Source organism: Pseudopipra pipra, chromosome 4 (genome assembly GCF_036250125.1).
Source record: "Pseudopipra pipra isolate bDixPip1 chromosome 4, bDixPip1.hap1, whole genome shotgun sequence".
NCBI lineage: Eukaryota > Metazoa > Chordata > Aves > Passeriformes > Pipridae > Pseudopipra > Pseudopipra pipra.
Genome location: NC_087552.1, coordinates 67,710,170 through 67,737,703, shown reverse-complemented (window position 1 = coordinate 67,737,703; position 27,534 = coordinate 67,710,170). Strand labels below are relative to the sequence as shown.

Below are 27,534 nucleotides of genomic sequence, written 5' to 3'. Positions count from 1 at the left end.
GAGTCAACCATTCTGAGAAACCAATTATTTTCTGCTTCCATTAAATTTGCACAAGGAAGGACTCAGTATTTCCAATACCAAATGCTACTCAGGAACCATGTTCTGAGAGCCAAGTAAAGGAATCCCCCCAAGTTCCTCAGGAAAAGGTCACAGAATCCCAAAACTTTTTGGGTTGGAAGGGCCCTTAAAGATTATCTCATTTCAACCCCGCTGTCATGGGCAGGGACATCTTCCACTAGACCAGGTTGTTCAGAGCTCCATCCAGCCTGGCCTTGAGCAATTCCAGGGATGGTACCATGCAAGTGTCTTGAAGCACAGCTGATTCTGAAAATAAAGTCACCTCATCTACTGTAGAATAACCAGGTTTTGCTTCTTGCCTTATCTTTCCTTTCCTGCTCTCAGGAGAGCCTGTTCACACACACACCTGCACAGGCAGGGAGATGAGTGGAGTCTGGGATGTTTTGAGCTCTGCCTAAAGGCACTGGGAATACAGGGTAGCATCTGACAAGTTGGTCTGGGTCTCAACTTGCTCAATGATCAGACTTGAGGGTTAGCATTAGAGCAACATCCTAAACATTAAAAGCCCTGTGCTTGTACCAGCTAAGACTGCCCAGAGTGTTCAGTGGCGAAAAAATTGGGTCCAGTTTGGCACAGGTCAGTCTCAGCAGGCAGGTGAACTGGCACATACCTATTCATATACAGTGTATCAGTGACACAGCTGGATACTGCAAAACTTGACTGAACAAGTGCCCTATGAAATCACAAAAAACGCATCTCAATCTATCCCAAAGCTTTGTCCCCAGCATTCTACCAAAGCAGCTGACCTGGAACAGAATTCCCTTCCCAGCTATTTGATAAGGTCGATCTGACACAATAAAGAGTGAGCTCAGACTGTCTGGCACCACCCCAGCGCAGGGAAGCGGAACACAGCCATGTCACACGGCTGTGCATAAGGAAACTGGAGTAAGGCCAGCCACACACATCCACACAACTCAACATTGCAAGACAAACCTTCATGCTCATCACAGGATAAACTAGACTCTAGGGATGGTATCTGAGCATGAAAACAGTTTCTAAAAATACCCACAACAATCCCCCCCAAAACCCACCAACTCCAAACCAAGAGACACCCACCTCCTGCAGCACTCTGAAACTAAGAGGCCACTCTTGCTCTAATTCAGATAAAGGCAGTGTCAAAAAAACCCAGTTTATTCCACACTTCCACACCACCTGGGCAATCCACAGAACCCGTGCATGGATTCTCTTCCTTGAGCCATCAGGTCTTGGCTGTGGCTCGAGTGCCTCAGCACAGTACCCAACCACAGACACACCACCCAAAGTTCATCAGCTTTCAGTGAAGCCACACGGAGAGCAAGAGACGGCATTTCAGTAGATCTCCTACTCAAAAATATCCTAAACCAGCAAAACCAGCACAGGTCAGCTTTGAAATAGCAACTCTGAAATGCATCTACAGAGGCAATGGCAACATAAATCTAAAAAGGACACACATTATTGCGCAATTTGGCCGTTTGGTCTCAGGTTGGTGGTATAACGATTCAACTGTCAATACAATAAACAACTTGATTAAGACGAGTGTCAGTCTATTTCCTTAGAAAATCTAAATTTTTTATTATACATACTGTATTACACTGAAAATACGTACCCAAAGACAGAATATTTTGAATTTACAACTGTACAAAAAAAAAAAAATAGAAAACATACGGGCTATGCTATAGATGTGACATTTTACAAAATGACAGTTTTTGTTAAAGGCACCAGATTCCCAGAGGGCTCTGGCTTAACATTTTTTAGTCTTTTTTTTTCCAGTCAGATCTTACTATGAAAACGTGATTCACCCTTAAACTGTGTAATGTCAAAGTGTCAAGATTTCTTCCATCTGGACAAGTGGTCTGCACTTTGACACAACTCAGCGAGAGAAGTGACCAATTCCACATGGAGATGTCAAGTAACTACCAAAGGCTCCTCCCCACTGCATCCTATGGTATTGAACTGAAAGATTAAATGGCAAAGCTAACAGCCAAAATCAGGTTAACCCACAAAATACAGGCCCAATACCAATGTTAACTGTACTAAGCCTAGACTGGTTTCTATGGAGATAACTACAGAGCAGTAGAGAGCAAAAAAACGTTCTAGTGACAAGTAAGATGGAATCTGTGTGTGATCAGAACTCTTGCTCAGCATCCTTCTTGGGCTCAGCTTCTTTGTTACACTCATTTACTCTTTCTGGTCCTCACAGCACTCGTGAACAAAAATGGAGCCAACAGAAACCCAGCACTTCAACTGTAGGAGAAGTTGTTAAAGCAACCTGGGCAAGCACATATGTGCTCTTCCTCCCCTAAGACCAAGTTTGGCCAGGATAGGGAAAACACAAGCCCCTTTCATTGCCTCCTTCTCCAGTATTCCACACTCTAAAAATCGAACAAGCTAATTCATACCATGTCTAGGCTTGCACAGACAGGGGCTTCTCTACAAGTAAGGGCAAAAGAAACTGGGACATCATCCTTGCTGAGGAGCAGTTCAAGCTCAAACCTCAACAGTTTGGGCTTGCTATTTCCTAAAGCTTCATGCTGGGATAAAGGGAAGAGGAAAGGACACAAGCAAAGCATGAAGAACTACTTCTATGGTCAACTTCTGGGTGCATCTGCGAGTCATTCCAGAGTCAACGAGTGTTTGGTTTAACTTACAGCACACACTGAGCCTCAGCTCCAGAGAACACATCCGAGTCACTGAGTGTTCAAGACAAAAAACATCAAGTTCCAGGGTCAGATTTTGTTCTGTATGCAACGTCCAGTATATTGGAATTTCAATGTTGATGTTGCCCTTTCTGATTTGTCTGGCATCATTCCTACTTTCAGAACACTGATTTGAAGACTGAATTTGCTGAAGTGAAGAGCTCTGTGTAGTTTTACTCCTTACTGTATCATTTTAACAATGTTGCAAAACCTTCCCTTTGTTTAGGCATTTAAAAACACCTTCTAGATTCACAGATCAAGTTGAAGTAATGCTCTGATATTGAGGGTCATAAAGTCACTTTAAAAAATAATTTATTTTTGCAGTGTTGTCTTGTTCTAATGACTGAACAGAATTAAAAATATACTATAATTCTATTTAAAATTTCCATTTATTGCATATGACTGACTTTAGACAAACAGGCCTGGAGACCAACTGGGTTATGCAGCAAATACAAACAGCAGCATGGTTAAGCTTCCTACATACTACTGCACTCAAATGACTCCACTGCATCCTAGAAGGGCTTCTTGAAGAGGAGAGTGGCAACTGCCTCCACCCCTAGGTCTGAAATACAGACTTCTGTGCACCAAGAAAGTTTAGTGAGGGACTACAGTTACTCTCAAGGAAGCCAAAAGAGCCACCACACAGCAGCTCCTGACTACAACACAGTTGCACAAGTCTTTCATCAACAGTTTACAGTGACAGTACATGCCCCTCAAGCCAATTTCCTAAATGCTCCTTCTTAAAAACTGTATTTGATAACTGTTCCTGCTTGCTAAATAAGCTGCAAGACAGACAAGTATCATATATGTTTACAGAAAACTGGTCTTCACAAGAAAACTTCAAAATCTGAATGCAGACAAGAAAAGGAATGTCACTTTTCTTTAAACCTTTCTTTTTAAAAGATGAATATTTTCATATTCTATCCTTAGCCCTTACCATGTAACACGCTAAAAATCAAATAAGTTATAACCATGATAAAGCATTCTACTGAACTCCTAAAAACTAAAACTCACTACTCATCCTCACTTGTCAGGCTGGTTTCTAGCTGTTTATAAAGAAAAGTTGCAATCAAAATTACAATCTACATTGTTTCTGAAATGGGGTAATTACGTGGAGGACAGCCCCGATGTGACAGTTACATGTGATTAACTTTCACACTAAAACATGCACAACACTCCTTAATGGCAGCAGCTACCATCACATAACTGGCCATCACAGGAGCTACAACATTCTGCATATTTGCTTAAATAAAGTTAAGAAATCTACACTTTTGGTCACATCTTAAAACACTGTAGAATACAGGGGTTCTTTTATTATTTATACTTGCCCTGTCCTGTTGGATAGTTTGCTTCAAAAACTAAAATTAAAATGCAATAAAAATTCCCCAATAAAAAACAAGACTCTAATCAAATCATCTAGATGTCTGTTAGTATACAAATGTCCTATGGGATTTGGTCTGCTTTCTTTTCAGAGAAAAAAAAAAAAAGAAAAAAGCCTCATTTTGTCCTAAGAGTTCCACTTCAACATGAACCTCTAAGTCAGCCCCAAGGTACCTTCTCAGCACCACATCACCACTCTGCTACTCATCTTTGTATTTCTTCCTTCTAAGCAGCATTCCCAACCAAGCACAGCTCCACACACAAATACTGGCAGAAACCAGACGCTGAATCCAAGTCTCCTTCAAATGATGAAGCCAAGTCTCCCAAGGAGCAATCCTGATTTATGTACACAAGTCCTCTCAATAAATGCCAGCTTTGTTTGTACTATTAAAGCCAGATTACACCAGTGGTGTGAACACAGTTATAAAGATAAAAATGTGCTTCTACTAGCAGGGGACAAGTATAAGGCACATTTATATGCCAGTATAATTGTGGCCACAGTAGCGATTATACTGATAAAACTACACTGGTAAGAACCACAGCTACAGTCATTCAAAACTTTTTGGGTCAGGGTATGGTGATCAAACACATTATGACTGCTCAACCAAACATAAACTAACACTGCCTCAGGACAACAAAACTACTACTTCTTCTCAGATGTATGTCTCAACCATTTCTAGGGCCATTTCTAAATTAAGTTTCAATTGGTCTTGAGATGAGTGGTTTCCCTTCCTCCCATCCAAGTTATGCTGTGCAAAGGGTTTGCTATGCAAGAGCTTCAGATGGACTTCAACCCCAAGACTTCCATGGCAAAGAGCTGTCACTTCCAGGCAGTGACAAGCCACCACTACTTCTTTAATTTCGACAGGTTTTTTCCTTCAGAAAGTTATGATACTTAGTTTCTCTCTATCTCAAATAATGCCAAATACAGATTAACACATGCTGGGCATGTACATTGACAATATAGCGAGTCAGCAAAGCTGCTCAATCTCATCCTATGACCCAAGCACAAATAAGCTAAACATACAGTGGGTACCTTTAGACACTGACATACCACCCGCAATAGTTATACTGCAGCTGAAATACAAAGTAATCAAGCACTGACTTGTGGTGCTTCAAATGTCTGTTCTTACGACAGAACCCATGTAGCCAAAGAAAATGTTTTTACAATGAAGATCTGTGCCCTCAGTTAATGGTAAACCATGAAGGACTGTGCAGTCGTCTTCTCTTCCAGCACTAGGCAGTGAACTGCTCCCATCTGTAATCTTTTTCAGCATCTTGAACTGTAGGAAAACAAACCACAACGTCTCCCCATCAAGATCGTCTTTCCCTCTCCCAAGATTAATTAAAAAAAAAAAAAAAAAAAAAAAGAGTGAGTTCGACCCCATCTTCTGTGTTCACTGAGCCCAGTTTGGTTGAAGAGCCACAGCTTCTATTCTGGAGGCTAATAAGAAATGTACACACGAATGCCATTTTGTACAGTTGACATACACTATGAGCTGGTTGACTCTAAGCTTGATTTGGTCCAGTCTGCTGTTGCTGCATCTCTTAGGAAACATTAGTTATAGGTTTGTACTTCTTGAATCTGGTCCATTCACCAGTAGCATAGTTCATTTCAAAGACCGTATCAACCAACATAGTGGTGCTGCCCGTGCCATCTGCCTTTGGTAAATCTTCTGTATGCTCACTGAGTTTAATTTGGATGATGTCACCTTGCTCTTGGCAAGGATTCTCTGCAGAAACAAGAACAGAAACAAATTATACATTTCGACACTGTATTAGACAAGTTAAAGAGCACTTAAAGGGGTTCTTATGCTTAAAAACCCCAATACACAAAAAACAAACCTCAAACCCCAAACTGAGCAAAACATAAAGCCAAAGATCTCCCTCCCTCTATACTCCACAGACTGAGCTTTAAGGATAACAAAACCAGATCCCTAAAGATGAAGCCCAAGGCTAAAGTAAATGGAAGAATAACAGAAGGGGGAGTAAAACATGCCAGTGTCATTTCTCTCTGCCTTGAGAGTCAGAAGAGAAGCTTATATTTGAATAGGAGTTGGTAAACCTGAATTACCAGACTTATTTTATTTAGGATACATTTTGTAGTTAAATGCCTCAACAACTTTTAGCTGTTCAGAAAGCCAAAACAGCTTCACTGAAACCACTTGTCCCAGACTCAGTTCCATGCCAGTAGAATATTAAATGTTACACTCCAAGGTATTCAAATGGTGTTCAAGAATATCAGTTGGCAGTTATTTACCCAACCTTCAGAAGGTGCTGACGTTATTACTGAAGAAATTCATATTGATATATTCTTTTCTGTATGCGTGAATATATCACACACACACTCTTCCAAAAATACTACTTTATCTTACATTACAAAAAGCTGTTCATGTAGCTATTAAAGTACACTCTCCTGCTGCAATTTGAAGTAGCATCTAATACTAAAAACACCATCATTAATGCAAGATACACCAAACTTAAAGTCCAAGGATCACCACAGTAACTCTACCCTGGTCATCTTTGTTAATTTGGATTATTGCATTAATCTAAATGTATGAGTCACATTTAGGCTCCAGGGCTCCAGTGATAAGAACCCTCAAATACCAAATTAGAAACCAGAGCTAGTGCAGATGATGGAGTTCACTTAAGGACTCTTAAGCCCCTTCTCATTTTACATCCGATAATCTTGTAGGTAAAACAGCTTTGGTCTATCAAGGCCAATATATAACAGGATCCAGCTATGAGACAGCTTATCTCCCTGTGATTCACAGCCCCAGTGGTTATCTAAAGTCTGAGACAGCAGTTGCTAGCTTCTAAAGCAAGGAGCTAGCCAAGAGGTTCTGTATTCCCAGCTTGTACCTGGACTTGCCACAGAAGAATTTACATTCACTGCTCTTCTAGACAGTGTAGCAGGACCCAACCAGGCTGTTCAAGGTTGACCAGCTGCTTTGTTTCTCCTTCAACCCCAAGCTGTGATTTTACAATATGTTCAGTTATGTATATATCATGTTCAGCAGCTGTTCTGACAAACTGTTTGACTTATGGGAAATAGACCCTAAAACATCCACTTCCGGGTAGCTAGAACTATAACCCATAAAACTATGTCCAGTCCACAGTAAAGGAAGGAGTCCAGCATATACAGGCAAACCTAAAGCAAAGTCTTACAGCATAGCATTTCTAAAGGTGCATGTGTGAGTGCATTGCAGATTTGGGTATTCAGAAGCAAGCTAAATTAGTCTCAGTACATACCTCTGGATCCTGCCATGAATCCAAGTATAAGAGCCTTTTCTGGCCTTGTAACTTTGTTTGCAGTCTTGAACATTTCCTGTGCAGCATACATTTGCTCCCTCTGCAACAGATATAACAAATGTCAATTCCAGTGGAGACACTGCCAACAGGGACCACATTAATAAGCATAAAAGAATATGGTGAAGTTGGTAGGACCTACAAAAAGTAAACAAAAAAAAAAAAGCCCCTTAACATCAAGGTTTCCTCCTCTTTTTTAATACTTGCCCCTAATACTTCCAGCAGTGACAACTGAATTCTGAGAGTGGAAAAAAAACCCCCACCTTTAAATAGTTACAGAAACATGTGAGAGACTTAATGTTTACATTATCAATTTTGTGTCCTTTATGGCATAGGAAAAAAGAAAAAAACCACAATGCTTCCTCTACGGTCCAACAAACCCAGGCTTGCAGTCATTTCAGAGAATTTTCTTTTTTCTTTAATAAATGAAGTAGAGAGATACTGTAAAAAAAATTCACCCAGCTTCCTAAAGTTCAGACCTTGCAAGCCAGGCTTACAGATGTGCTTAGCAAAGTCTTCAGATCAGTTCCATCTTGAATTAGTTACCTACTGACCTTCAAGCATGCATATAATATATATCCACATACCAGGAATAAGATGCCTCAGGGCATATAATTGCTGTTGAGTTTAGTTTCCTCCCCACCCTCAGGCTTTGAAAAATTTGTGATGCGGAGTAATGAGAACAGAAATAAAGGTTTTCATCTTAGAATAATCTATTGATATATTTTCTCCTACCACAGCAGTGACAGGATCCTTTTAAGCAGCTTACATTATGTAAAACTGGCTGGGCAACAGCTCTCCTGGAAATACACCTTTCTCTCAAAATTCTTTTTAATGAGTAAAACAACATTATTTTCCATTACAAATAGAAGTAAATAAAAACAACTTACTGCGACATTAACACTATACAAATAAAAATGTTGTGATTAACATTAAAACAGCGATGCTAAAAAAAAAAAAACCACAAAACATTCACATTATCTTTGGTAATAAAAAAGCAGCCTCAACCACTCCATGATCCAAAGACCAGGAACTGCCAACATAGTAAATGAGATCAATAATAAAAATTGGCATTTTCCAACCTACATCAAAAGCATCAGTCAAAAAGAACCTGGTTTTACTTACTGTGAGAGAGAGGCTTTTCTTCGGTGGTGGCTGTTGCTGAGTTTGGGGGGCCACTTGTGGTGCTTGTGCTGCAGGGGAGATGGCAGGAGGCGTGGTGGGTGTGAGGGGTGAGGTAGGTGTAGCTGCAGGTGGATTAGAGTTACTGTTGTACATGGGTGTTCTTTGCTTGAACTGTGCAGGAAGAGTTGTAGTAGCATTGGGAGCTGCAGGCTCTTCAGTCTGTCTGTTAGTCTGCAAGGCCTCTCGTGAAGAGCCAGCTGCAAAAACCAATCAGGATAATTAAAAACATAATCCACAAATAGGGATTAGCATTACCAATGGCCTTTAAAAAAGCCCTAAAAATTCTGATTATTCCATTTTAGCACCATGATTTAATATGCTAATATCCACATGAAGAATTTAAGAGCTAATGCTTTTTCCACTCAATTACCTTTAGCAATAATTAGACAACAGAGTAATTAGCTGTCCAATATGGATTACACTATATTTAGTATCAAATTTTATGTTTAATGGATATCAGACTTATTAAATTGAAACTGCTTTATTTACTGCTTAGCTTATATTGCTGTAACAACTGTACTCTGATCCTACCAGGACTATTGCTGTACTGTTATGTAGAAGCAAAACCAAAAATATTCCAGCAGTTTTTATCTAATGTAGCAACAGCTTTCAAAGGAACAGTAACTAAGTCTCAGCCAGTAACAGACACTGAAAATACAAATACTTAAAGAGATGCCAGAATTAAATGTAGTCTTCACAAATCACTCATTATTTAAACACTAACTGCTAAGAGCATTAAAACCCCACAATATTGACAAGTCTTAACTCCGTTCTTTCTCCAAGTTGATCCATTCACCTGCACTAAGGAAGCTACTATTCCAAACCTGGCTGCAGGTAGAGGGAACTTAGGAAATCTCAGTAGCTTGATCACAGCCAATGGTAACTATCCAGTGGACACTCACCAGTTACATTCTTTTGCAGCTCTTAGACACAGGCACAGCTGCTCAAGCACCCGTCCCAAACCCATGGGGTTTAATCTGACCTGTTCACACTGTGTTCACAGCAGACTCTAAGGCAGGTATCCATCAGAGCTATGCTGACACCCTTCAGATCAGATTTCAGAGAACGAGAGGTTTACAGTTCTCCATCTCAGCACAGACACGGCATTGCTTTAACAGTATGACTATTATCCAGTGGATGTGAAAGGGGACAGTGAACAACTGAGAGGACAAACATTTGTACCAATTAGTTACTCCTGAATTTTGTACTGTTTGATTACCAGCTTCTTCTCTTGTCATAATAACTGACTTGCATAAAGTAACAGGGTTTAAGTATGGAGCCTCAGATTATATGAGACCAAATCTGTGGATCTTCTGTGTGCATCTTATATCAAGGGAGCAGTTTTATATTCCTTGTCCATGAGAAAAGCTAAATACTCTATATTCCTAAAATAAAAACAGAACAGACAACAGGGAATTTTAAACTAGACTTTTCCTGCTGTTGAACACAATGCCAACACTCTGGAAAATAGTACTAGCTGCTGACACACTGATGTGCTCTTGGCTGTGTTCCTCCTAGAGATGCCAATTTTCTGCCAGAGAAAGATGTGCATGGACCTTCAGAGAGATTCTAAACTGTTCAGAGGCCAAGTGAAATGACTGGGGTTTGCATACTCATTTTTCTGTAGCGACCAACATCCCACAGCTCACAAGCAAAAGTAAAATTAATGTATTAAACTGAAATGTTGGTTCTCTGTTAACAACCAGACCTGGTAATGAATCTCAGTCATGCACATCTGTGAGTGCAAATTAATGCACTCCTTTAAGACTTTACACACAGCAGGGACGGAAGAGTAAAACCAAGTGGGTTAAAAATAAGAGGTGTAGAAATAAAGGATTTGTACAAACTATTTTTTACTATTGGCAATTTCCTAGAATTGAAAGTAACACAGCACTTTTTCAAAATATGCAGGAGCTCACAGATAATATCACAGCTATTATCCATCAGACTGTTCTACAAAGGTAAAAGGAAAATGGATGGCTTAATCCTAGACTGTGTGAAAGCTAACGTGCACTTGCCTCTAGAAATAAATCTGACTCTTGAAAGCAACTGTTCTGTAAGTGCTAGCATATGAATGTTTGTATGGAATATATACTCCAGATTTATGTTTATTACTGCTGTCTCTTTAGGGATTAAAAAAACTTGATTTTCTATTACAGAGTAAGAAAAAAACCAAATCAGTAAATCGTTTTACTTACTTAACTAGCAGTCATTTTAAGACTTAAAGCCAACAATTACATTCTTTATTTAGGTTAAATGATATGTCTGGTTACTTCAAACCCAAAGGTTGAGTTCTTCCAATGGATTTTTATACTGCTAAGGTGGAGTTTCGCTAGAGGGACAGTAGGTTTATAAATAAAATAACAGCTAGACAGCAAAACTGTACAGAGTTGGAGGTAGTAGGTCCAAAGAGCAAAAATGTGTCTGTTACCTGGCTGTGTTTCAGAGCTTGGGATATAGGAGGAAGATGGCACCACGCTGGGGGTAGCAGGTAAATAACTTGTAGAAGGTAGTGCAGGCTCATTGTTCAATGAGCCAAGTTTCTACAAAAAGAAAGAAAATAAAGTGTTAAAGCCACACTATATATTTCGCGTGCTGTTTCTGAATTTTAAACACAATTTCAACATTAGTTTTATTACAATATTCCTTTTGGGAACTCAGTTACTGCCTCCTCTGTTAGGAGTCCTACCTAACGACCTGTTCAATGCTAACTTTCTACTTCAGACATTGGAAATTTGTGCAGATGGTACTCTGTGAAGAATCACTCTATAGAATTAAGTGACCTTCTGCCTGGGCAAACATGCTCTTCACTATTAGTAAGCAGAAATCTGTGTTCATCCATGGGCAGAAGACCTACTAGAGTATCACCAAGAGAACACAAAGGCCTCTGGGACATAAGCAAGCAGAAGGCAGCAGTGAACAGCTCAGGTAAAAAACCTTGTTCCCACAGAAAAAGGCAGTGAACAGCAACACAACGGATGCCATGTAAGATCAAGCCAAAGAAAGCCACACTTTGTACTTAACTATACATGACACTGCATATATAGTACAGTATCTCTATCAGGATCTTCACTGTCCAATCCAGCCTTATAAACAAAAGGAAAGAAGAGGAAAGAAGTTTTGGGGGAACATGTCTAGCACACAGATAATTTAAGGTAGCCTTACTGGATAAATGATGGGCATTCTGTAAAATGTGGAGCTTGCTAAAAGAAAGATACCCCGAGCATTCTGCAGAAAGATGGGCAATGACCTTCACTGCTGACTCTGGCCTAGCAATATCTGCCTGTATACTGTTTTTTGGCATGTGTTTCTAACTCAGAAGTGGGGGCAGGACATAGAATTCTTTTAAAACCTGTGTCCTGACAGAGAGAAAGCTGCATGACAGTTTCTATACCGTACCATACCTGAAACAGGAGGAAAACAGCCTACACACAACTCCTCCCCCCTCCCTTACTGAACTACTTCTAGCAACAGGTTTGCTCTTTTTGGGTGAAAAAATCATGTAAAGATTTTTATATAAAGAGGCACGTTTAAAAAAAGTGAGTAAAATATCATTACAGTGTTTAGCTGTTTTAGAGTAGCATGCATCATGGTTTGGGGTTTTTTTTTTACTAGTTGGTTTTTGTTTGATGGCTTGGTTTTACCTGTGTAGACACAAGGCCAGCAGCATAATCTGGGGTAGCATTTTCTACTACTGTTTCTTCTTTGGCTTGTTTTTCCACAACTTCTGTATCTATTGCATAAAAAAACCAGAAGTCAGTTCAAGAAAGTTTTCTGAAATACTGAATTAAATATACTTTTTAAACAAAGATATAAAAATGCATTTGTCTAAGTCTGCTAAAACACGATTAAAGAGGTATATGCTGAAATAGATAATCTCCATATACAATTTTATAATCAAACCAATAATGTACTGAACCACAATGTACCAGATACAGTAACTGAGTGATTAGGCAGAACTGGCTAATTTTTTGACATTAGAAAGCATGAAAGCCCAAGCAACAACTTAATTCCAAATATGGTTTTGCTGAGTTGTTGGTTTGTTTTTTTTTTTTGTGAAAAATACAAAAAGGTTGTTTTGGAACAGATATACTGACTAGTGCATCTTCTTGATATGGTTAAGTAGAGCACTGCACTGCCACTTGACTTAAAAGCATGATACTGGATACTGTTCACTTCCTAAGATCTCTCAGCCAGAATTTTGAAGAGTGCTCCAGGTTTTTTCAATGTTACTTTCAATTAATTTACTTCTACAGTCAGTAGAAGTAAGCAGAATATCTCAGAACAATTCCAGTACTGAAGCCACTCACACACCTCTGGGCTGCCCAATGCACAATGGATGACGAGCTCAATCCTTTCCATGACTGAGTTACTGGGCACAAGGCAAGAGGAATGGGAGCACTGAAATAAAATAAGTGAAAATCTTCCCCTAAAACATTTCTGGGTTGGTTCACATTATCCTCCTGGTCTTTAAAGTCCAGCTTAGGCTAAGTTTTACCAAACTGAGAACAAAATGGTACTGCAAATCTAGATCCTGTTTGCAGGCATATTGACAGCCTTTGTAAGAAGAATGCTGTACCAACCTAATGTCTTTCTTCTTCTCTTTGCTTCACGGCCAGCACCAACCATATCCAGCTCAGAGATATCTAGAAGCTAAAAAGAAAGACTATAAAGAACTTAATAACCACTGTTAAATGTATGTAGTTTAAATATTGTCCTTAGCTCTTTTTCTTTAATATATTGATATTTAATTCAAAACAGCACCAGAAACTCACTTTAGATGAGGAAGGAGAACTGAGCAAAAAAAAACAAGAGCCCAAGAACGAGTGCACCCACCTTTACTCCCCTTTCTTTGCGCAAAGGTGTTCTTGAAGGAGGAATAGGAGTTCTGTTTCCAGAAGGACTAAATACACTTGGTGCTGAAGTACTCCTGAATGGAGCTTGTTTTGGTATTCCTTTGAGTGGTGCTTAGGGAAGATCAAAAAAAGCAACAACTGATACACACATTTAGTTACAAAAACCATATTTGAGTTTTTCAGCTTTTTCCCTTCTTAATGCATTCCCTACCTCCCCTTTAACTTCAAATGTTTATAAATGTGGAACTGTCTATAACACACTGCATGTCCCTCAGAGGTCAGATTAGGTTTTACCCTTCAAAGAAGGAGTAAGAGCCAATCTCTAGGCTAATGCTTGCAACCCTGTTCTACTTGAAGTATTCAAATGGGTGCACTCATAGCAAAATTGACTTTTCCTACACTTATTGATGCTTTCTTTACTTGTAAAAAATAAACTCTGAACACATAAAATGGTATAGGACATAAATGTTTTGAATCCAATTACTGCCAAAGTTGCTCTTTGAATTTCACAATCTGGTTACTTGGTAAAACTGTATTTAATCAAAGATTCTCAGCCAAGCTTCTGCAGGGCTAAGGGTTCATATCTACTGAAAAGGTAAACGAGTGCTTCACACAGGGCTTTGAAATTCTAGAGCTGCTGTTTGCACAAGAAGTGAGGACCCAATTTGGGTCTACGGTGCAAAGAGAACACCTGCTGCCTCAATCAGTCTCAGCAGAATCAGCTACCCTTGTAAGCAGCTGTTTTCCCCCAACTCTACACTGCTGCCCTTTACCTCACACTTAATGCTACTGCTAAATACAACATTCTTTTACCTACCAAAAAATTAAGGACACATACATATTATCTATCAGGTCTTTGAGCCTCCTGAAAATCTCATCATACTCTTTAAGTTGATGATAAACACAGAACCTTAGTTTGATGTTAGAGACTCTGTATCTCTCTACATGTTGTACTGAAAACCCTTTCACCACAGGACAACCCTCTGACTCACGTGAGTACATTCCAGCAGAGCAAACCTCAGCTGGTGCCCAACTCCTATTTCTAGAGACCACCTGGCTCCAAAGGCCATGTCTAAAACCTGGTTTTATCAGTTCAACAGCTAAACAGAATGCCAAGAACTAATGGTCATTTTCTATACTGGGACAACTTTTAGTTCAAATTACAACCAGACTTTTTGCATTTCCTGCATGAACGTGAGGCCAAACTTTGGTCCTCAAAGCCACATCTTAAATAGCATTGACACAAAGTACTTCATAGCTTCTACCCACAAAACCAAGAAATCACTCAAAGTTTCACACCTCAGCATCACATTGGTGGCCAGAAAAGTGATGTGGTGGCCTGTGCAGTGATTTAAAGTATGTAACTCATTTTGAGTTCTCCTCTTGCTTCTAATCAAAAATTTATTTGAAAAATTCAGGAGTTGGGAAACTTCAGCAAACAGTTGAAAATCTCTTAATATAAAGCTGAAGAATCATTATAAATGTCTGTCATGTCCATTAAATAGAAGTCACTGCACAGCCTTGGCTGCAGAGAACACACTGTCCCCCTTCTTTCTCCAGACAGAATTATACAAATGCAATATAGTTTCAGTCTAGTTCACAGCATTTCAAAGAGCACAGCAGACTACTGTGATCCACTCAGCTCCCTTTTGGAGCAACATGGCTTAGTCAGGAGTTATTCCTGGAGTGATGCAAATTAAATTCCTACCAAAGTCTACAAGCATGATCTGGTTGCATACATTTTAGAAGCATGGCAGATATACTTGCCATTTAAAAAAACCTCCACACTCTTGTTCTTTCTGACAAGACATGTCAGAAATATTTAAATATCAGGAGAGAGGGAGGCAGAAAGGGAGAAATTCTTTGCTTCAAAAATAATTAAGTTTTTGTAAAAAAACAGATGGTAATTTTATTCTTCATCAAGGCCATTTTATCAGATTTTCTTTCTGAAAAGTGATGGAAGTGAGCCATACTTGTTGTATCTATCTTTTTGACCAGTCCTCTGCCTTTGGCATGGAAAGGCACTCCTGCAGTCTTCTTGAGCTGTTGTGCAGTTTCTGTTGCTAAAAAGAAAAAAGCTTTAGTTATTACAGAACCTGTGCTTGAAAAAAACACATTGCTTCTTATAAAAACGTTAACTAATACATAAAGAGAGGGGAATAGCAACAAAGAAAGAATTATACTTTAATAAAAATCCAGGTCATTTATGTGAAGTTAACACAGTATTTGGAGAAAATGCAAAATCAATGACTATGCAACTGACAAGGTGATCTAAGCTAAAAGAGATTACCAAAATAAAATAATTTCAATCTCTATTGAGTTAATTGTCTAAGATACATATAACATCATAAAAAGTTACAAATCTTGTATTTAACCAGATCAACTACTCAAGTCACACACAAGAAAGTAGCAAGCTGCTGCAACAGAACAGCAGCTACAGTAAGCTATTTTAAGATCACTCAGTTCAACCAGCTACCAATACCTCCGTGTACACATATGCTGCATTTTTTTAGTGAAAACCTGCTTGGCTTTCACACCCTATACAGCCAATACTGAGCAAAAGGAAAACATTAATTAGCAGCTCTTGCTCCCTGTTGCAAAAACACACGGCAAAATAAAACTGGGTTCTCATTTTACTTTTGTTTCAGAAGCTTTAACCAACGCTGTCCCTCACAAGTCCTCACATGTTAAATATACCCCTGAGAGAACTCATCTGCGCTTTAAAAAGCCACAGCTCTTTGTATGCCTTGAAATCTGAACAGCATTTAAATTAAGATTAGAATTTTAATGTAATCATGGCCGAGATGACTTGCACCTGCTCTTCCACACATCAGTCCAGAAAAGAAAAATTTAACCAAAACTCTTGTAACAGAAATTTTTAATGTATATCACCACGTTGGAGAATAAGACTGAATATAAATTGTCCTTTCACCATTCAATTTGCTACACAATCTTAATACTACTTACACTTCTGCAAGAGTTCAGCTCTGAGAGTGGCACTTTTAGGTTTCCTTTTCAGCTGGAAGTGTTTCACTGGGGGAGTAAGTGGCCCAGCTAGTGTTGTCAAGGCATTTTTGTTTAAGTATTGGCATTCCAACGGCAACATAGCTGAAGTTTCACATTCACTTACTGCATAAAGAGTTAACACAGTACATGGGTATTAGCACCTCTTGACAGCTAATTACAAAACATTTTACAACTAGACTGTACAGGTGGTTTTAAATTTTAGATTACTTGTTTAAACACCAAGAGTAATTTAGTTCCAATTATTACACAGTGTGTAACCAGTTATTAGGATGTTTGTTTTTCACATTAGCTTCATAAAAGCTTCCATGTTAACTATACCTAGGCAAATTACAGGAATCTTAAATATTCTACTATTGTCAAAAAAGATAAAATTACTGCATCTCAGAGTCCTTAAAAATTACACATGAAAAGGAAACTACTGAATAAAGTCCAAATCAAGTGTGAACAGACAAATGATTGTTTGTTTAAAATAAGAAAATGTTTCCACCTCCAAGTCATTTTATTATTGTTCTGCTGCAATCCCAAATCCAAAATCATGTCTGCCCATTTATGCCTGAGGGCTTTTTCTAGGCAGTGTGCTGAAATAAACCCACTGAAGTATGAGTAGTTTTGCATCACCATTTACTCCACTGCTTGAAGCAGCAACTGTGCAAGTGCCTGGACCCACATTTTCAGCTGCTGGGCAATCTGCAGCTATTTGGACACTGGCAGCATAACTCTTCCTGAGGTCAGTCTCCCCTCCAGCACCTATCATCTGTTGCCCACAGGACTTCCAGCAGAGGCAGCCCACCTGCCCAGTGCAACAGGGTCCTTCCACACACACGACGCTGTCCACACAAGAAAAACAGGGACTTACTGTCTTCTTCAGTACTAGGACATGAGACAGCAAAATAGAAAACCCTCTAATTATTGCAGTCACTCAGTTGTTACCCATCAGTGCACACACAGCCTGTCTGACACTAATGAATCCACATTAATTTGTGTGTTGCCTTGCACTAAGACCCAGGGCAATACCTGACATGTAAATTCTGATGATGTGTGAAAAGACATTTTAGGAAGTTACCATTCCTCAAATATCACAGTTCCCAGTCCAGTAACATTCCATGTCATAAACTGTGGTAGTTCAGAGACAAGACATACTGCTTGTCCTGGTACCTCTACTGTTAAGATAGCAAGACTGCAGATGAAATGACAGGTTGTTCTTGAAAAAAGGGACCATATTTCTGCAATTTTCACCAACAGGAAGGGCTTACCTTTCTCTCTAAGCTCTCCTAAAATATCTTGAACATTGGGATTCTGTTCTTCAAGATCAAGGTTAAGGGAGCCAGTATCTGGAAAGGATTTTAAAATATCAGCTACCATTAAGACCCAGGGGTCTGAATCCAAGGTAGCGAGCTGGATAATTTCAGTCAGTGCCCCTTTCATCTAACAAAAAAAGAAAAAGAAAATCAACCAATTGGAAACAGTTTTAAACAGGTTATAGTTGGATTTATTCTAAAAAGACACTAGCACAAACATGCACAATGTTTTACTACTGGGGAAGGGAAGAGGGAGATTGTTTCCACAAAGTTATACATTAACTCTACAATTAAGTAAAGAATGAATCAAAGTAATTTTTTTCTAGTGCTTTCAGCCAATCTTACTCCAGTTTGTTTTGAGCTTTTGGCAGCTCAAAGCTTTGTTTAGCACTGAACATTTTTACTAAAAGCAGCAGGTCAAATTCTTAAATTACCATCTCCTTATGTTCTACACTCATACTCCCAGTGTACCCACACCTTCTATTCAGTGATAAGAATATCACCTAGAATACAAGTTATTTAAACAGGCATCTAAATGAAGATGTGCCCCTTGCTGAGCTACAGTATAATTAAGCAGACAGACCGTATCTGCATCATAATTAAGCCCTCAAAATAATGTGTTTCAGACTAATCAAAACTGTACTGTTTGACAAAAATTATGTATTACATAAATAAACACAGGACTCTATTATGTCAAAAGTACAAAGATTTTCCATCTACCCAGAGTTTCTATAGTCAGAAAAGTTAATTTTCTTTATGCACCTATCTTGAAAAATGCTAAGATGAATTTAAAAAGTCTCATTGTCACAGTAGTTTTTTTTAATTACTAATCGACGTGTCTGTTGGCACTATGAAATGAATATCAAGGTGACTACAGTCAGGGTCTACACAGTGAATCTCTTAAATGAGTGGTTCACTTCATTCACAGGTTAAGCTGAAACCCTTAAAGACTGAACACTTGCTTTTTTAACTAAGTACATTTTCATGTAAGCATTACAGCATTAGCATCAGAGAACTAAGATGTTCGAGATGTACTGCATGTCTATCAAGCCACAAAACATAATGGTAAAATTACATAAAGTAGTTAAACATACTCTATCTGTATGATATTTTAACACTGAAGAATGTACAAGCAAGTATAAGGAAATATGTGAATTTTTATTTTTCACAACCCATTGTGGCACATACAGCTTAGTTACAGTGTACATGCTTCTGAACACAGGAGGACAAGAAACTCATCTTCACCTTTATGCTGTATTCTTTTCCCTTTATTTAAAGCCAGTCTTTTTTTTATATGAGAACATTTAATCAAATAAGCTTACTCCACTCATACAACTTGAAGAAAAAGTTAAACCTCTGCTCCCCATTCCCCCCATCCACTTTTAAACTCAGAAGCAAACAAACACTGACATTTCTCAATTCCTTTCACCCACACAATGTTATTGGCCTCTCACTTTGGAAGGGTTTACAAGTCCACTATAGAGCCTGTTTGTCCTTCACCCCCTGCATGTTCCAAGGCTCACAGTAACGTGCTTGTGAAACGAACTGCATCAGTTCATCCGACAGAAAACCAGCATCTCTCCAGCTTTATGCTCAACCAGTTCATTGGTGTGACTGACTGCAGACACACAGACACCAGAACCACAAAAACAGTGGAGCAGGAAGGAGACTCAACATGAGCCAGTTGCCACTGATTTGCTTTGGGTTAAACTGAGCACATAACCAGGACCACACACTGTTTAATGCGTTGTCCAATTTAACTGATGCACACCCAGTGGAAAGAATCCATCTCTGAGGTCCTAGTCTTCACTATCCTCCATTGCTCATTTCTTTTTCAGTAAATGTAAGCCTACCATAACCTCCACACAGACTTCTCCTTCTCTCTAACCTAAACTGCTCATCGAAAGTCACTTCCACAGAAGAGAAGGATGTCTGTGAACACTATCAGAACAAAGTCTTTTATTCTCCTATCCATCCTTCAGGAATCAAGGGAGTGATTTATACAAAACACCCGAAAACCTAAAAGATGCCATGAGAGCTAATGCATTTATAGCTTTTATAAGTTTTTATCTGGAAACCACTAATGCAGGTAAGTGCACAGAATGTGATTTGCTCCATCAAAGCAAACTCAGGCAATAGCTAGAAGAAAGATGTCTCCTGTATCCTCACAATTTACCCTTCATACCTGCTTGACAAAACTCCTCTTTATACCAAAAATTCACAGAGCTACATGCCTATACCGTGTAAGTTCCTAAGAGCTCTTGTCTGGGCATGTTGCATCCCCACTGTTCTCAGGATTAAAGTTCAGGCAACCTATTTATGCCACAACCCACCACTATACAAGCCTTTGATTCCTTCAAGAAAGGAGCCCAGAAACAACTTGTTTTCTTTGCACTGGGCAAATAACATTATCACAAGGCCTCAAGGCAGAAAGAATGTGATGGAAGAACAGTCACTGTCACGCACAAGGAAGCAAAGCACATTAACTCGTACTATGAGCTAACCAGAGACCTTGCCTGAATAGGGGTTTGCATTTAACAAGCCTGGATTCAAGTTTTGACTCAGGTTTTTCTTCAAATGGCAACTTAAATACATGTTCCCACTTCACTGTTCAACTGACAGCTGAAAAAAATATACTTCATTTGTGGTTTGAGAATGCCTGAAATGAAACTTAAAATAACAGGGAATCCTACAGATAGTTTTTGGGTCACTTTATAGAGCACAGCCATAAGCCCAAACTCTTAATTGTCTAAGATTGCAACACTGGGTCAGTAAAACTCCCTTTAGCTCCAACCAGCATCTTGTTAAGCATGAATGTCAAGATCTGATGCAACATGTTCTGGTATTTTTCTCATCTGAAACTTAAGCATCTCAAGTATTTTTCTCAGCCTGCTGGCACACAAGAAAAAGCAAAGGGCAGGACTCGAAATATCTAGCAAAAAAGGATTAGGTAGGATGGAAAATGTCTGGGAACAAAGGCAGATTAATAATGGCTGTGCAGGAAGAATACACAAACAGAACTGTGGGAAGGAGTAAAAAAGGAAATGTTACTAGTAAGGCAAAACATGATGGTTCTGATATGACTTCTTGCAAAGAATTCCCGTTCATTTGCTTTATATTATGCCCAAATTAATATATGGGACTATACATCTAGACAACTGCATCAACAGGTAGCTAATCAACAAAATCAAGTTTTAATCTTTCAGGGGCCATAGAGGTGATATTTAATAGGTATCTGTATTATTACTATAGAGCATTTTCATTAAACTAAAAGCATTGGATTGAAAGTACAGTATTAATATTTACACAGTACAAAACAAGGATGGATCGAGTATCACTGTGGTATTTGGTTTGCATTTTAATCATGAAAAAGAGTAGAAGTGGCCAAGAGTGCTATTAGATTAAAATATACTATATTACATCACAGAATAATTAAGAACAGTAAGTGCAGGCCAAAAAGATGCAAAGCAGCCTGTCTGTTCTGAACACAGGGAAAGGCAAGTGTCATGTGCCTTCTGACTCCTTTGCACCAGTACTCCACAATTCCCACTTCCATGAGTAGATGACTCCTGGTTCACATAAGCCAGAAGGAATAAACAGTTTTGACTTTTGCTCTCTTGCAGCTACTGTAATAAAAGGGCAGGCCCCTGCTGGGGTAGGATCTTCCTCTCAGGATAATTCAGAAAGCACAGAAGCACAGTCCTGATTCCAAACTTGGTTGTAACATCACAGTCTAACCCTGAACAAATAAATTAAACACTGGCACAGAAAGAAAAAACTTGCATTTGCCATTGTGAATCAGGTTAACCAGACTATAATATACAAAATAAACAGAAGTAACTGTTCTGCCAAATTCACAACTGAAACTCTGGTCAGCACTAGACTGAGCTTTAGGCATCATTTCAAATAAGTGCAATTATCTAGAAAAAAATTTAGCAGCTGAAAAGCTGGGAGGCTGCGAGATTCAGGAGTTCCCAAGTTCTGCCCAGAGAATTACAGTGGGAAAGGGTATTTTTGATAACTGCCTACAAAACACAGCTTAGGATGAAATGAGAGCCAATTATTCTTACTAGTCAGCAGGAACAAACGCACAGTAATGAGGTTCCCAGCATGATAAAAAAAATGAGGTTCATTACCTATCCCACAGGAGTATTACGAGGATTAAGTCACTTATATCTATATAATATTTGTAGTGTTGAATGAAAACATTATGAAAATCGAGAGATATTACCTATGAGGAAAAAAACCACTTAAGTGAAGGACTGAGCTTTCAAGAGAGCTCATTGAAGATTCACTTGTCTAGACTGAAGCTTTCACAGAGATTTAGAAAGGACCAGCAGGAATTAAATCCCTTCTAAACCAAATAACCACCACAGTTTCCTTGATTTCCACATCACTTTCTACTCAAATGTCTTCTCACAAATCGTTTCCATGTTATCCTAAGCCTTGGTGAAACTGCTATCATAAAGAAAACAAACAAACTCCAAAAAGAGTTTAAGGAGAAACAACAGAGTCGAATCTGTTATCTAGAGAGGGGAACATTTAACATATTCTGTACCCACTGTCGAGGTTCCCAAAGCTTTATAAAGCTGATGCAATATATTTTCCAATACAATTAAGCTTCCAAGTGCCAGCTTAGTGCTTCTTGCACATGATCGATACACACTGGCACATGGCATGGAAGGCACATGTGACTTTCCAAAGAGACTCATTAAGTACTCTCACAGTTAAGTTTTATCACTTTCAGATATGGGAGTGATTTCCAAATGCCTAAATTAATTTACAGGCAGCTACAGGTACCCTGTCCTGGTGCTGGCAGGAAGACACCACGTCCAGCACTCCACAAGACATTGAGTGGAGGCTGCTGCAGATCCACACTGAACACAAACCTCTCTCTCTTGTTTTCTGGGTATCATAGGCAAGACACTCAATGCCAGTTAAAATATCAAAAAATCTTAACAGTAAGTTATGTAACAAATCTCCACAAATGCAACTATTTTAGCAAATTCACCACAAATGATGAGTGTCTGATAAGACAACATCCCTTTCTGTCAGCAGTTTGTTACATCAGCTATTTTTATCACCTATAGAAGGAAGTCTATAATGATAATAGCAGGCCTACTAGCGATGTTAAGGGTTTCTGACTCATGAGTTTTTCCATTTTTAACTACTTTTTAAAGCCTTTCCTTCCAGTTTAAGAAGAAAAAAAAGGAAGTCACATCCCTGAAATAATTAAGATGCTACAGGTAGATCTCAATCAAGCATGATCTGTTTACAACGAAGGATGAAATTTGTTATTGAATTTGTGAACTCCACCAAACTGAAAAATTCCACAATATTTTGTTACAGCAGTAACAAGAGCTTTGTATTTGGAACATGCTGACCACTTAAAGGATACACTAAAAGGCACAGCAACTACACACACCTTATCTCCACAGCTAACAAAAGCACAGATCCATCCTCCTCAGAATTGGTTTAAAACGTGGGGTTTTTTTATCCACCCAGTGAACACTCTTGTAGCATTTCAACAAATTATTTCAGTTTGCTTGAATGCTGCTCCCTCAAACAATTGGCATGAGTGTTATTTATGAAGGTCCCTAAGCTTTTTGAAGCTCTTTTCAATCTAAAACCACCACTAATTTGATAGCCTTTTCTAAATACTGCATTACTCATTTCTTCCGGGCTACTTGGATTTTCACACTTACTTCAGAACAATTTTGCTAACTCACGAGTTCACACGACCTCCCATCCCCCCTTTCTGGCCTTGGTTATTTTGTTTGTCCAAAATACAGCCTCATTTGTCACACACAAGGGTGACAGCTTATGCACTGGACATTAATATCGTGTTTAAAAAAAGAAAATAAAAAATCAGCATTTACGTGCCAAACCAGAGTTTTTTTAAATTGACACCAGTGTAACAAAATGAACAACCACTCAGATGCACGTGGCAAGACAAGGACCGACGTACACTAAATTATTGCTTAAAGGTGATGCTTGTCCACTTTCAGCTTAGAAGTGCACAAAAGCTGAGCATACAATAATCCAACTTAGATACCACACCCTGTCTAGTATATATGTGTATTAAGCCTAAGCAGCAGCTGTGTCCTAGCCAAGAAAGAGACTGGTGCAAGCACAGCTGAGAATACCCTGCACAAGGGGAGGACTAACTACACACTGCTTCCATGGTTGTTACCAGGAACTGACACCTTACACGATGGAAGTAGGAGGGGAATTCCTCGAATCTGGCTGAACAAACTTAAGATTTCTAATCGTTCTCCAGATATTGCACCAAACATCAATAGGTAAGAATAAGCCAGGTATGGTCCAGGGCCAAGGGAATAAGGTTGCAGAGCCAGCTCAGACTTGAGCCAGCCAGTTTATTAGCTGGGGTGGGAGTGTAAAGGAAAGCACCAGCTGTTCCCAGAAAGGTGAAGAGAAGCAAATAAAAAGCATGGCAATTTTCCTCAAGAAAACCCTGGCTCCAAGAGGATGGGGAAGAGCCCAGTTCAGTGCAGACCCCAGATCTTCCACTCTCAAAGTTTCAGCACTTGCTGCTGTCCTTCCTAAAGCCGAGATGTTCGACTTGTGACACCTACACAGCTGCCAGTGCTAAGGAAGGAGTGAAGGAAGCTCCTAAACGATCTCGCCTTTCTGTCCTAGCCCTACAACAACCACTGCCTCAGAATAGCTCTCTCCCCCAAAAAGCACCCAAAAGTGTCCTAAAACACAGCCCTGTGGGGGCACACGATGGCTCGCACGTCCAAACTGCTTCTAAAAGACTAATGCCAGCCAGGGAGTCCCCAAAGCGCAGGAAGAGGAGGAGGAGCAGCAGCTAAGCTCCCACTCCACTCTCTCCTTTATCACGGGCAATCTCAGCGCTTCCCCTCACACCGAGTCCTCCCCCTCCTCGTCCGAGAAAGTCTGCAGGGGAGAGGCGGGGATGGCTGTGGGGACCAGCCCCACCACACAGCCCTGCCCGTGAGGGGCAGCGGCCGCTCGGCTTCGTCCCCCAGGGTCTGTGGGGGAGCCCGGGGTGTCCCCTCCCCGCAGCCTCCGTGTGGACAGAAAAGGGCGGGCGGGGGAAGCGGTGCTGGCGCCACTGCCCCTTCATGCCATCTCCGATCTCTTTTCCTCCTCACACACACCCGCGCCGCGCTTCGCTGCGGCTCCCGCCCGGCTCTCACCTCATCCACCGCCCGCCGGGGCAGGTGCAGCATCCCCAGGAGCAGCTTGAGCTTGACGGCCGAGGAGAGGCCGTGGAAGCAGAGGCGGATGTTGTCGATGACCGAGGCCGTGAGCAGCGAGGCGATGCTCGGCGGCGCCCACAGCTCGTCCGTGGAGCCCAGTTTGTTGTGCAGCCACAGGCCGGTGTCGCTCTCCCGCATCGACGCCATCTTGGGAGCGGGGCGAAAAAAGAGGGGATTCTCGACGGGCATTTTATGAAGGCACCTAAAGGGAGGAAGGGAGGGGGTGAGGACCCCTGCGGGTCGCCGTCCTGTTCGCAAGCCAAAATGGCGGCGCCCAATGAGGTTGCGCTACGAAAGGCGGAGGCTCTGCCGTAACCTAAAATGGCGGCGCCCACCAGGCAGAAAATAGCGAGGCTTCTCTCATTCCTCGGGCAGATGCAAAATGGCGCCCGCCGCGGCTTTTCTTCCGTACTGCAAGATGGCGCCGCCTCACCAGAGAAGCTCTTCTGTCAGCCTCTCATTGTCCCTCACAGCCCGCCCCGACTCCTCCGGGGCTCTCCAGGGCCAGAAAGGGTCGAGAACCGGGAGCGGGACGCCGAACCACCGCGGGGCCGGACGGCGGGGCTCGGAGGCAGGGCTTCCCCCCCGGACCGGGCCGGCCACCGCGCCTCCCAGCACAGCTTTCGGCGGAGCACCACGTCTCCTTCCCACATGGCCCCGAGGGCGGGTCACCCGCTCCTTTAGCGCCCTCCTGCCCTTCCTATGGCCGGACCGTGTTCCCACCCAGCACCGCCGGTAGCTCATTAGCGTTAAGGGCCCCTTCAAGTGCCTCAGACCGCCGCCATGTGCGCTTCAGGCGCCGTCAGCCCCGTTCGCCAAGCCCAGCTCCGGCCCGGCTGGGAAGCCCCACCGTGGTGCTGCGATTTGACAGAAGCTGTCTCCCTCACGATTTTCCCCAGAGTTTTGTGTGCTGGGTGCTTCAGCCATGTAGGAGGTTACCTCAGTGTCTGCAGCACTAGGGGTAGGCACTCAGACATTAGGGTTGGTGTGCATACACTCGTATTCCCCAGCGATTCGATTCATTGTTATTTAAATATGAAAATCAATTGCCTAAATCCCGGAAGACTCGGAGTTTTTTCAAGTGCAGCATAAACGTTTCAATTTGGTGTCTTTCTGGTTGAAATCAAAGTACAGGAGTTGTAGGAGTGCGTAGCAAATTCACCTTCTCTCTTTCCCTAAATTTTTGAATGAAAACATTTTCTTTACAACGTTCTTCGTTTCAAGGATGTCGCCTACAACCTGATTCTCTATGAGAGCAGACCAGTTGTTGCCGAGGTGCTTTATTTTTCTTCAATAAAAAATCACAGAATCCCTAAGGTTGAAAAAGATCTCTTGAGATCATCGAGTCCAACCACTAACCCAGCGCTGCCAACCCCACCACTAAACCATGTCCATAAGTGCCACATCTACACGTTTTTTGGACACTTCCAGGGATGGTGATTCCACCACTTCCCTGGACAGCCTGTTCTGATGCTTAACCACTCTTTCAGTGAAGAGAGTTTTCCTGATATCAAATCCAAATATGGCATTATGGAGTGTTATATTTTGTACTTGTTTTGACTTTTAAGTAATATCCAAAATGCTGAGTGTCTGCAGCTCTTAGGTGCTTATGACTTCTGTCAGTGTGGAATTGTTTTAAAGCAAAGGGTTTCTATGTGAATAAACTATATATTAGTACATTGGAAATTTTTTCCGCAGCTAATCATGCATTTAGTTGGAACTATTGATGTATACTCAAATCTGATTTAAGACAAACCTTTTGTATGAAGTGAGCTGACATTTTAGAACAGCAAAATCGAAGTTGAAGCAGTTTGTGCAGCACATAAACATCCAGAATTTCAGTTGACCTCTGTCTTGGTATGTTAGTTCAGTATGTAGCTGTGGGGGAATTATTTATCCACAAGTAGCTATTTATCTGTTATTTTATACAGAAAAAAATTTGTAACTAAGCGACTGCGATAAATGATTAAATTAAAAACAAAACAGGAAATTAGTTAAAGCAAAAGGTTTAAAAAACAGCTGTAAAGGAACTGTATTAGTTTAGACATATAGTTAACATGTAATTATCACTTATAACCTTTACCCAGCCGTTTACAATAGGCACCAATACTGGTAACACTTGGGTATGTGCTTAACTGTAGTGCAAAATCCCACTGAGTTCACTGGAACTATTTATTTCATGGCAGGAGAGTGAGCTTTGAATTACCCGTGGTAGAGAGTGTATGTTTTTGTACCTTCCATGGTCCCTCATAGACTTAGGTCTGATTTTACTTAAGAGTATGGACTCTGCTGTGAGAAAGCATTCTAAAATATAAAAAGTGCAAAGTGGCACAATTGTGAAAAAAAACCACAAACAAACAAACCAAAAACAACCCAAACTTATTGGTGAGACACAGTTTAATATTCCACCCTTAGCTCTGCCTTCTGCTGTCAACTACTTTTGAAAATGTATAATAATATAGGGTAATTACAAAAAAAA

General features: G+C 40.4%; 1 protein-coding gene across 1 annotated transcript; it reads right to left on the bottom strand.

The window, feature by feature from the left end:
* Positions 1-1,604: 1,604 nt before the first annotated feature.
* On the bottom strand, positions 1,605-25,372 carry NELFA (negative elongation factor complex member A). The gene is made up of 11 exons (XM_064653424.1): positions 24,993-25,372; positions 17,764-17,935; positions 16,451-16,612; positions 15,457-15,546; positions 13,464-13,594; positions 13,211-13,280; positions 12,272-12,360; positions 11,059-11,170; positions 8,568-8,824; positions 7,386-7,485; positions 1,605-5,866 (listed from the first exon to the last, which is right to left on the bottom strand). Exons 1-11 carry the CDS (start codon positions 25,242-25,244, stop codon positions 5,682-5,684), a joined length of 1,620 nt encoding a protein of 539 aa, XP_064509494.1. The 5' UTR covers positions 25,245-25,372; the 3' UTR covers positions 1,605-5,681.
* Between the last annotated feature and the right edge of the window lie 2,162 nt (positions 25,373-27,534).